The sequence below is a fragment of the Sinohyriopsis cumingii genome, chromosome 6, assembly GCF_028554795.1.
Source record: "Sinohyriopsis cumingii isolate HCF-2022 chromosome 6, ASM2855479v2, whole genome shotgun sequence".
NCBI classification, from domain to species: Eukaryota; Metazoa; Mollusca; class Bivalvia; order Unionida; family Unionidae; genus Sinohyriopsis; species Sinohyriopsis cumingii.
Genome location: NC_142966.1, coordinates 64,028,458 through 64,041,563, shown reverse-complemented (window position 1 = coordinate 64,041,563; position 13,106 = coordinate 64,028,458). Strand labels below are relative to the sequence as shown.

Genomic DNA, 13,106 nt, shown 5'->3' with positions numbered 1-13,106 from the left:
GTTGTTTTTATGTATATATGTCTTTGTGTTTGGTCTATGGGTTCAATTTTACAAAAAAACACGTAGTCCGTTACACTTTCATTGATGATAGAATAAAAGCATCTGCATGTATGAGCACTCTATCTTACTCTGCTTCCTACTTTACGCTCCTTTTAATATGTGTTCTGGTCACTAAAATGGTGTGTTGGTCAGTAAGTGGACCTGCTAGTCAGTGTGTGATGGATATTAGTGTTGTGTGTAGGGCAGCAGATGTGGCTCATGATCATTTGGTAGATGTGCTAACCAGTAGATGTTGTTTTAATATTATATTCTCCATTATGACCATAGTGACATTTTTGAAACACGTTTTAATATCCTCAGAGTTAAATTTCCACTGCGACCATGGTGACATTTTGTTTTATTATTAATTATCACGATATACCACTAATACTGTATTCTTAGCCAGATTGGTGAATAAAAAAGGTATTTGAAAAGACAAAAGGCTTTGCACCTAGCGGTCATATCGTGAAATACTTAAGACTACGATACCGAAGGTTTGCTTAGTTGAAGAAATGCTAGTACGTTAAAAAGCTTATTCCTTTCCAGAAAGGGAGATGACTATTGAAAAATATGATTTTGTTTACTCGTAAATTGAGTCTAAACTATAGTAGGACTGCAAACGCCATAGCTATTCGGTAAAGTGTCATTTATTTAATATTGGTATACAGATGAGGTTTCACGGTGTATCATAATATCATAAGGTGAAGTTTTACACGAATCTATCGTGGCGCATTCATGGCACATATTTGGTAATACACATAGCTACTCTATCTCATCATTAATATAAGAAATTCACGTAAATACGTATAATTGCATTTAAATGCACTGTTAATTGTAATGTAGTATTTTATTTGCCCGTTTTAATACTTTAACCCTGAAAATGAAGGTTAAACCTTAAGAATAAGAAAATGAGATCTTTTCACTGACATTATCTCTGTTTCTCACTATTTGCCAAAACATGACAAAGATATATAATGAGTGTGTGTCAGCAAGGAGTGAAAAGATTCACGTTCGTTTTGGTATTGTTCGTAGCAAACAATTAATTCACATATTAACTCACAAGTTAAAAAAAAAGTTAAAGGTAGTCAAATTATATATATCTCATTCTAACAGATTATTGTTATAGCTAACTTTAGCGCTTCGCCCAGATAAGCACTGATTGGTTTCAAACACGAGGACCCAATTCATATCTGCTTTGTCTTAAGATCTTACTACTGAAGGAACAACTTGCAACCTCATCTACATATCAAAATGGAACTTGTGATATCTGTAGGATCTCTGAAGTTGGATATCGAATGTTCCTGCTCGTGTGTATATACTGCATCGGACATGTGCAGTGATTATCTTTAAATTGATGTGTAGATTAGTATTGGGGATGGTGTCGAGAAAAAGACCCGGATGATTACCGCTCGATGAAACATGCACATGGTCTGATCTTCGTCTTCGCCATAAGGACAGTTCACCCTTCGGTCGCAGAGCTGATGGATCTCTATACAATACAGGGGATCCGTGTCAACATACTGCGGACACTTCACAGTTTCAAAATCTGGACCAGATTTGCAAGCTGAAAAATGAGTTAAAAAGTAGCGTAAAAGTAACTATTGTATGAAACATATGCAATAGATCCGCACGTATATTGCAATAACTATTAACGCAGTCTTTTTTCTGGAAAAGGAAAATTAATGTAGCGAGAGTGCACCGAATTTGTTTTGCAATGTATATAATACTTGTCAAATACTATCTTATTTGTAAATGGTGCCTCTTCCTACAAATACGTTCTTACTCTTTGATATAATTTACGGGCGTCCTAATACTAACTTGGATCGCAATAGATGTTTCTTTTTGTTTTCCATTTTGGACAAGAGGAAATAAAGCACGATAAGGACATCTTCAAATGCGATCCCACCCACTTACGAGCATTTCCTCAACCGCCGGGAATTAAACCGGTGCATGCATGAGGTACTTATATCACACAATGGTGGGGTTTTAATTTTCCAGGGAAATGTCTTTCTTGCATACCCATGACATTATTATTATTATTATTATTATTATTATTACGTTTCCAACTAACAAGTCCCAAAGTTAACCATATCTACCTTGGTTTCTCCAAAGTAATCTTGTTATGTTTCAGTTAACTATATTATGCGTTTGTCAAAATGTTTTTGCTAATGTAACTCCTTCCCCTCCCCCCCCCCCCCCCCCCATACACATGCTGCCGATATAGCTATGGCAGGCAGGGTATTAATTAATAGTGACTTTCTGGCATTCTTTCACTGCTTTATGACATGAAACAGTGTTTTGAATATCTTATCGAAATCAGGACTTTCTAAAAGAAGAATCATTATTTAATGACTGATCACATGCAAAAACTGCTTTCTTTATGTTTCTTTGTGGTGGTTTCCGATCAAAATATCCTGCACAATTGCAGATGACAAAGACAGTTTAAGTCAACACAGCGTAAGGCTCATAGGGATAGCGTCTTATGCGTCTCATAGTTACCATGAATCGATCAAAATAGCGTGGCTATGAAAACAAATCGTAGATTTTAATCTGTCGTAAGAGCTTCTTGAAAACCCTAAAAAAGCTGCTTCAACTGTATACTGAAGATGTCGCTCAAAGCAAAGAAACAGACTTTTATTTCGGTCATTGTTTGAATATTTAATACTGAATCTGATATGCTCTCGGGCACCTAAATGACGTTTAATGGAAATAAATAATAATTGGAATTGTAATGAATACTTTTTTGACATAATTTTAAGCAATTGTCATAAAAAATACATCATCCTATTATCCGTTAATAGACCGTATATGTTTTTTCAAAATAGCCAAATGAACTTGTTTTTTAGTAAAATAATTCGATATGATAAAATTATAAATCTTGTTTGCAAATAAGTCGGTGCCGTATTATAGTATAAGACATAAATAAAAGCTATTTAACTGCTTAAAAAAATAAAGATCTAACCAGCTCAAGAAACAAAGTGAGTTCTGACAATACAGGACACGCGATGAATTGAATATGTTTCCAATCTAATAACATGTCATTATGTAGAGATCTTGCCAAGACAATAGTCATTTAAGGTGTAATCAGACATTTTTAATGTTAAAATACAGAGTAGCGTATCCTCAAATCCAACTTCCCCAGAATGACTCTGGAGTAACGCACCTCCCAACCACTCCACATACCCTTCCATGGACCCCATCAAATCTAGTCATTTTTCCACAGGGGAAAGATCTAGACATGAGTCTGTTTCCACTGGGAGAAAAATCGCTCTATTATTATCCACCCAACACACACACACACACACACATAACCTAGCATAATTCCTACCACGCAAACCTTTTTTTTTAATTGAAGTGTCAATTTTTATTAACGTGTCAATATAGTCCACATCTCAACTCCCCAAGTTTCCCGTGAAATTTATTAACCAGCTGTCATAATCAATGACAACAAACAGTAATACATGTACTTTGTAAAATATTTTAGTGTTGGACAAAATCTCCTAAACATTGTACAGCCCTTAGTTTGCTACATGGGCATAAAAATAAATCTATGAAAGTCTTAAGTGAGGGAAAAAGTCTAAGATAGATTTTTCCTTTCGGTTAAATAGACCCCAGGGTGTTGGCTTCTCCAGGAAAAAGTTATCCTAGAAAAGAATTTCCAAGAGAAGTTTACGCAACAGCCATGTGTCTGATTCTTTGTGGTTAGTCTTATTTATTTATTTTTTGGGGTGGGTTGGGGGCGGGCGGCTGAACTGGGAAATCGATTTATATTTTAATATATTGGAGAAAATTACTCTGAATTAGCTTTTGTCCTTCTGAAAATAAACGGCTCTTTAATAATTGGGGGAAATTTTACTCAGAGAAAGAGAAAAGTTGCCACGGGAGAAGTTTTCCCCAGGAGTAAATCCATTTGGATGGACATTTATTCTCTGACACAAGCGCAAAAATGTCCATTGAAATGACTTCCGGTGCATCACATAATGATCTGACACTTCGAGAGAACACATTGAATCCTGAAAAGTTTGTCCTTTGAGGGTGTCAAAGGTAAACAGAAACAAAGACTTCAATAACAGAGACATTTGCAAATACAAAAACAAAACATGCTGGAAGACGCGACATTATTTTTTTTATTATAATCCCTATTCACTGTCTGTGGTATTGGTAAGTGGATATCGAGGTGTGCGTGGAGTGTGGGAGTAATGATTAATTTAAAAAACGCGTGGGTATTTGCAATGGTGAGCCATCGATTATGCTCTAGTTTGTGTCTTACAAAAGGTTGTAAAGCTAGCGTATTTCGAATGTTCCAAATCCCTTATGTCGATATCCTGTAAGTTGATAGTTGATATAGACAGAGTTCGGAGTCCTTGAAAAGGCCACTGGTGATTGAGTTTTTAATGCTGAATAATATGTTTTTTTATGGACTTAATTACGTGTAGTGTCTAGCAGCCAGCTTCAAGTCGTTCTCATAGATTCTCACGGGAACGAATTATTGCAGAGTTTGATCTGATTAAAGACTCTTTGAAACCTAATGAGGTCCTATGTGTGACCGTCTTGTCATGAAACCATCATCGTACTAAATAATTGTGGATTTTTAGAACTTTCCATTAAATTCCCTACTGAACGAATTAGACAGACTTCCAGCCATTATAAACATGCCCACAGTTATTCTACGACAAACGAATTTCCCTCGCGACGGTCCCAATTAAGGACCTCAGTACCTTGTATGCTATATGACTCCTATAGCACTTCAAGCGTTCATCAAAATATTCATTAAGTTGAATATATCTCTCATGAACGATTTTAACAAACAATTAGTGAATATCGTGTATAAAGGACACCCTAGGGACATAAATACATTGTCATCTTGTCCTTTATCAAAGGTGGAATATAAAAGCAAAGTTTAGGATAGGAACTCTTAAAGTATGGCTTTACAAGCAGGTATCTTTAAACAAAAGTGCCAGCTAAGACAAGGTTTTATTGCAGCTGTGACCACTAATCGCTGTAGCATGTACATGATATGTACATAACATACACAAAGTTCATAAAATAATACAGAGAAATTTGTCTTAGCGGTTATAGACAGTAAATGACAATTGCTCATAAATGTCTAAATTTAATAATCCCTGCTCTTAGTTACACTTTCATGTTCAACCTCTCCATAACGGACACTTTTCCCGAAAAAAGAATGTTTTGAGGCTCTTTGAATATTCTTGATATATATGTTTAACAGTAATATAGAAAGAAAATACTATGCGTCTTTAAATTTTTTTTTATCAATATGTCTTCGTTGTACTGCTAAATTCTTTATTGGTGGAAAGCACGACAGTGCATCCCCTCGATGTATTCCACTTGCATCTGTACACATTTTCTGAGACGGATTATCCACTTAGTAAATGACATTTTGTATTCAATTTTTCGCATGTTGCTCATACGCTGGATAACTGCACTTCCAACTTTCAAATCGTTCGGTAGTGCTCCACAACTTCCGTCAGCACTTTGTAGGCCAAATGAATGTCCTGTGACACTAGCAGAGTCAGGCACAGGTACCTTAACGGCCAGACCTTTTGCATCGAGAAATAACGCGCATAAGTCTCTTTTAACAGTCCAGCTGTGTCGACCTCAAATCGTTTTCTCCGATCCAAAAAATATAATTTTTTTTCTGGAGTCGGGTACAAAAACGTAAACCATTGTTTTATTACATGTCTCCTTCTCAATAAAATTACAGTTTCTTATCAGTATTTGGCGAGGAGCTGTTTGGCACATTCAAGCCAACTATGAATTTAACCAGCCATCAACAGATGCTGGACGCGCAAACGTTTCTGAACTTCTAATGGTTCTTGGACATATTTGGAACAGCTGACGAATTTATGTCTGTGATAAATCAACTATATTTCAATATGTATCCTTCATCTTTATCACACCCCCACCCCCGTTTAGATAAGCCACTTCTCGCTCATCGAACGCAAAAATAACTTCAAGAAGGTGGAACATCTTCAACGGATCAGCGACCATATTTAAAGCGATGAAAGTACAGCATGAATTGTAAGACCTGACTGAGACTTTCATCCGTAAACTGTATGCAAATAGGCCTTCATATCAGAGAGTACCTTAAGATCGTCCAGATTTTACAATGTGTCCTTTGCTCAGTTGCAGAATTGTTCGTCCTTCTACGACACTGTCATTTACCTATATATCTGCAGATGTTAGGAATCCTGTATGCACATCTGAAGACCATTGACAAACGTTATTTTGTCTGTAGATAGGCATTAAATTTATTGAATAAACAAAACAAAGATTTCTGACAAATAATCTTAATTTTTCAAATACTCCTTGAACTATGCATTCATTCACACTGCCATTAATCGCTCCTATGATATGGAACGTACATTAAGGCAATTGGAATACATGTGCTGTACAGAGACATGCGAGATCTCCTGTCCCGGTTTTGTCTGGACAGGATACAAACCCGAGCCCTTTTGGTCATATGTCACGTTAGTCGCTGAGTCAACGTGGCTCCTTAACAACGCCTTAAATCACCTTCACTCTTGGTAGGTTCAGTTTAAGCTATGTCTGAACTGGCATGTCATATCAATAGTTTTGCTGAGGTTTTCGACCATGGAAGTGTCTGTAAATATGAATTGATTTATCCGGTGAAATATGAGGAGAACCTCGCAAAGAGTATAATATGCAATCACTTTGTATTACAACCATGTATCACGCGTTCTAACCATCTGGCTATTTGAGTGCTCGAGAACTGAACGCTGGATGAACTATTATCATATATTAGTTAGGAAAACAGTATACCAGTCATAAAAATAATAATTCCTCTCACAATAGTAAATTCGGACAATGGCATGACATGATTTTACGACTCTTCTGATGAGACATAATGAAATATAGTTTGCTACAATGTACAACACTTCGAGAAGAAAAGTGGAAAATCCGAGGGGCCTTGTACCCTCGGGCAGTCGCGAAACAATGTAAACAATCTATTGTGATTTCCAATATACTGATATACGGACATGCGTGGCATGATGCAAGGAAAGCAACAGAATGGTCAGCAACCTGTTATGGGGCCGTTCTACAGATACTGTGAAGTTTTGACAGAGTGAATGGTGAAGATGTTTGAATTTCCAGCATGCACAGTGTAGATGATGCTGGCATACATCTGTGTCGCTTTCATGTATTGAGACTGAAGCTGAAATTTCTTAGAATATCGTACTTCTGGAAATTATACATGATTTAAGCACACATCTAACCAAAATGACGGTTTGCAAGTGCTCTAAAAGTCAGTCTGAACTAGTCTAAAGTACACTATTTTGAGCAGTAATTAAAACAGAAAATGAATTTTGCCAGACAATGCCAAATTCTGAAAATGCAGTGAATGAATTAAAAAATCGATGTAAATTTAAAACCGTTATCAGCTTTTTTTCCCCAACAGGTTACCTATAAAGTCCAGTAAAAGTAAATGTCCAAGCAGAGCTGGCAGTTTTGTCTTTAATAGGTACACGTCTGAACTAGTGCCTGTATTCACTATACAAAATACTAAACCAAGCAATCATACACCAAAAATGAAGGGAATTAAAATTTCGTTAAACGATACCTATAATGTACAATATCGATTTTAAATAGCCAGTATAAACAGTCAGGAAAATGGGAAATTCTTTTTCTTTAAAAATCGAACCCTATGCCTAATACAAAACTGTAGAGCACCACATTCAGCCAAAGGTGTGCAAAGCCAATGGCAGAGCACCTGCTCTTACTGTTCCAGTGTTACTATCAAAATAATTTGCATAATTATAGTGTCCGAATTTCAAACTGTGTTTACATATAATGTGTAATGGACTTTCCAAAATGAAAGCAATTCAAATGAACAAATTGCTCCCATTACACATAATATCCCAAAACCGAGCCACTGTTTCGTGTATATATATATATATATATATATATATATATATATATATATATATATATATATATATATATATATGTCTGTATGTATGTATGGCTGGCTGGCTGGATGTATGTATGTATGGCTGGCTGGCTGGCTGTATGTATGTATGTATGTATGTATGTATTTGCGTACGTGCATGCTTGCGTGTGTGCATATATATATATATATATATATATATATATATATATATATATATATATACACACACATTATACTGTAATAAGTTTTGGACATCTTATTTATAACCTTTATCAAATGTATCAACTTCATCAAGGTAAGTATATTTTCATGCTTTAATGTAGACAAAACCAACAATATTAAGTCTGATTGCAAATGTATTATTTTTAAATAATATTAAAATAGAAGCTTTACGTGTTAGTGGCCAAAGGTTTAAAGCATCATGCTACATTGACTGTTACCTTATTACATCCCAGAAGTAGTCTAAAGGGAACAAAAGTAGTAGAGACGTTGCACCTGCGACCAAAGAAACAAATTGCCCTGTTAGGTGTGGATTAGATACTTGCACGAAACAATTCAGCGCTGAAGCCTGCGTTTTGATATTTGAAAACGCCGAACGTGAAAATTATCAATTTCTGCTTTGTCTGCGATGTTTATACTTGATGTACGCGCAAAGTAAAATGGCGATATATCGAGTTAATCATGCAAATTAAATTCTTTTCAGGTGATATATTGTCTTTTGTGTAATGATATATGTCTCGTGCTACCTTAGTAAAGTTATAGTGTTATATATGATAATCGGTCTAATTTCATCACACCATCAGACTACATTTTTCTCTGTTTGGCATATAACGAACTTTTCCTTAATTGAAATCCAAAAAGAAATTCATTTTTGCAATTTTAAAACAATTGGTGTAATTGTTACACTGGTCAACAGTGAAATCATTACCGACTTGAAAAGGCCCTAATCTGTAGTATTTTGGTGTGCCGAACACGAATATAACCGTGAAAAATTTGTATTGGCTCTCGTTTTGAAGATATTCATATACCTCATTTTCTATGTTTCACTGTGTAAATTTCTCCAGTAGGACTGCAGCAACATCCGGAATAATGATGTAACATTGCATAATACCATCATGCTCACATCATCCACAGTTGATTGCATCATTTTCTGATGCAATGCAATACTAATGCCATGCGGCTGCTGAAGTAAGTTGACGTCAGCAGTGTACTATACATGTGTAGGCCTATTATACTAATGCCAGGCGGCTGCTGAAGCTGACGTAAGCAGTGTACTATATAAAGCCCAATCAGATAGGTTCAGCATTTAAAATATTTTAGACGTTGTGCGAGACAGTTCAAGCTACTGTTACATAAAACTTATTATTTTATCCATTTACGTACAATAAAGAACAGTAATGCCTCGAAAGTGTGTTAATACCGCGGACAAATTTTGCTATATTTGTGGGGAAGTGACATTTGCCAACCAGAAGAAAAGTATCAATTCTCAAGTGAAGAAGGCATATCATCTTTACTTCGGATGCAAGGTTGGTGACCAAGACAAGCCTTGGGCTCCGCATATATGCTGTGCTACATGTACAACACAGCTTTCACAGTGGTTGAATTGCAAAAGGTCATCAATGCCGTTTGCAGTCCCAATGGTGTGGAGAGAGCCAAGCAACCACCTAAATGACTGTTACTTCTGCTTGGTTCCTCCTCTTTCCGGCGGAATAACGAAGCGAAAGAAGTCGAGAATAGTCTACCCAAACATTCCGTCTGCATTGAGACCAGTTCCACATGGTGAGGGACTTCCTATTCCAGAACCTCCAGCAGAATATTCTCTTGATTCATCTGACGAAGACAAAGGTGAGTCGACCTGTTCTTCTCCTGGTCTATCAGCATGCAGTGATCCAGATTTTCACTGTGGTGCATCATCAACCCCACACAGAATAACACAGGAAGAACTAAATGACCTGATTCGTGATTTGGACTTATCAAAGAACAAGGCAGAATTGCTAGGATCAAGACTCCAACAATGGAATCTTCTAGAAGAAGATGTCACAATTACTGCATATCGAAAGCGCCACCAGCAATTGGAGCCTTTCTTCAGAAAGGAAAGTAATCTGATATTCTGTTCCGATATTGAGGGCCTCATGAATGCTTTAAAAATCGCTCATGACCCACAAGAATGGAGACTATTTGTGGACTCTTCGAAACTGAGTCTCAAGGCTGTGCTTTTGCACAATGGAAACATTCTTCCATCTATTCCAGTAGCGTATGCTGTCCACATGAAAGAGACATACGATAACTTAAGGCAGCTACTGAATTCCATTGAGTATAACAAGTACAGCTGGCACCTCTGTGGTGATTTGAAGGTAGTTGCCCTTTTAATGGGACTGCAGCAAGGATATACAAAATACATGTGTTTCTTATGCGAGTGGGATAACCGAGCAAGGGAAATGCACTACATGAGGAAGGAATGGACTCGCAGGCAGAATGTAGCCATTGGAGAGAAGAATATCCAACACCCAGCTCTGGTTGAGGCTCAGAAAATCTTGCTACCACCCCTTCACATCAAACTAGGTTTGATGAAGAACTTCGTGAAAGCCATTGACCGGACTTTGCCAGCATTCCGATACCTGCATGAAAAATTCCCTCGACTCAGCGAAGCAAAGATTAAAGAGGGAGTTTTTGTGGGTCCTCAGATTCGAGAGCTTTTCAAAGATGACCGGTTCAACAACTTGCTGGAAGGTGACGCGAAACAAGCATGGAATGCTTTTCGCCTAGTTTCTACAAACTTCCTCGGAAATGTTAGGGCAGAAAACTATAAGGAACTAGTAGAAGACATGTTGATGAAGTATAAGAAACTTGGCTGCAATATGTCTCTAAAGATTCACTTCCTTCATTCCCATTTGGATTTCTTTCCTAGCAACTGTGGTATTGTTAGTGATGAACACGGCGAACGTTTTCATCAAGATATCGCAACAATGGAACAAAGATACCAGGGAAAATGGTCCACTACAATACTGGCTGACTACTGCTGGACACTCCTCAGAGATGCTCCCGAACAGCTGTACAAGAGACAGGCGAAGAAATCTAAGATGTAGTCAATGACTTGATTTTTTATAGGTAGGCTATTACAGTTGACCTTTTACTATTGGAATGCATTTCGTTATGTAAACATTAATTTCTTGCAGATTACAAAAAAACTAGAGCCAATTTTGCAATTTGACTGTCATATTCGTGTTCAGCACATAAAAATTGATAAGAATTGACTAATTTTATTTCAGTAACATGACTTTTGTAAAAATTTGTTGTCCAGTGTTATCAATCAGTCCAAGTACATTAGAAGATATATTGATAATTATGTTTGTTTCGGTTCAGTTGTAGATGTGAATCTCCGTCGAATATTCTCTGCTCTAGAATCGATACGATATGGCTACTCAATAGCTTACAAAAATAAATTCAAAAAGGCAAAGAGTATTCATTATCAGAATGTGTAAAATCCATGAGGCATGTATTTGTGATGAAAATGATGACATTATAGTATGTGTTTATCTGTGACGCATCAAAATGAATATGGTGATGTCACAGGTATATGTGTATCTCTGACGCGACAGGATGTATATTATGACAATGTTGAAAGCAACCTATCCAATGAAATCACGATTGATCATATGCCTGCACTATCGTATGTCGTCCGAGATTTAGAAAATGCCTCGACTGGTGTAGAAAGGTAAAAAGACTGACGATGCCGTTAATGCCATCTTAGGCTCATGCAAGGATTGGGTGAAAAGTCCCGTGTTTGACTCTTGTCTATAGCATCATATTTTGGAATGCAAGAACACCTGGCCCTGTTCTTTTGCAATGAGATTTTCCAAAGTCACTACACATACACACACACAACCAAAAAAAACACACACACACACGCGCGCGCGCACACACACAAACACACACACACACACACACACACACACATATATATATATATATATATATATATATATATATATATATATATATATATATATATATATATATATATATATATATATATATATATATATATATATATATATATATGTGTGTGTGTGTGTGTGTGTGTGTGTGTGTGTGTGTGTGTGTGTGAGGGGTGTTGGTGTTGGTATGTGTGTGTGTGTGTGTGTGGAGGGAAAGAGAGAGAGAAAGAGTGTGTGTGTGAGAGAGAGAGAGAGAGAGAGAGAGAGAGAGAATGATAAATTAAAAGAATTAAAATTAAAGTAAGACAACTGCAACATGGCAAGTTATTTAGGATGTGACCGGTAAAGAGCTCATAATGTCTTCTATACCACATGGATAGTTGAGAATATGTGTGGGCTTGTGGTGCATTAGACAAAAATATGTACAATAAAGATTTTGAGACGGACAGATTCACCAGCATGGCTATATTTACATAGCATTATCATACATTGTGGATAGACAAGAAAGCAAATGATCTGTGTAATTCGCTAATGGATTAAGATTCCATTGTCATTTATTAGTATTGTCAACCGTTCTTTAGACAACAATGGCTTTTGATGGATCTCTTTAACCGGTGACTTCCCTGGAAAAATAATTATATCATTGATATATCTAATTTGAAAGAAAGAAACAGTTTCTATAAAAGAATATAGAAAAGCCCCATCATGTATAACTCAACTTTAAATTGATTCTTCCAGAAAGTGTAGAATAAATATGGTATTAATGTAAAATTAAAATCATAAAACTCAATAACTGTTTATACTGTTTCCATTTTATGTTAAGGAGGGAACGTCAGTTAATAGAGATTACTGCATTGTAGTGTCAGTACAGAAAATAGATATAGAGTTCCTGACAGCGAAATCTAGGTGTGTTGTTTTACGACAGGGTGTATGGGACGAGCCTAGCACAGTATGGTAGTCTCCCACCATCAAGACTCCCGAAGTGCCTTTTCGCAACAACACGGATAAACTGTGTACCTTGAGCTCAAGACTAAAAGGCAGTGGAGCGCGGAACAGACTGGAGCCACAAGAAATTATACAAATTCCAGTCCCCAACTATGAGTAAATAGAAATGACATGACTACATCCTTACTCAGAAAATATACAAGAGCCCCGACGGCAAAAAATGCATATGAGAGTTCCATAATTCAACTGGC

General features: G+C 36.6%; 1 protein-coding gene across 1 annotated transcript in view; it reads right to left on the bottom strand.

The window, feature by feature from the left end:
* The window catches only part of LOC149797085 (uncharacterized), a 113,132-nt gene that overhangs the window by 10,735 nt on the left and 89,291 nt on the right, over nt 1-13,106 (bottom strand). Inside the window, exon 2 of the mRNA XM_089961759.1 lies at nt 1,446-1,603. Within this exon, the coding sequence (XP_089817885.1) occupies nt 1,446-1,603 (158 nt within the window). The remainder of the gene's footprint in view (nt 1-1,445; nt 1,604-13,106) is intronic.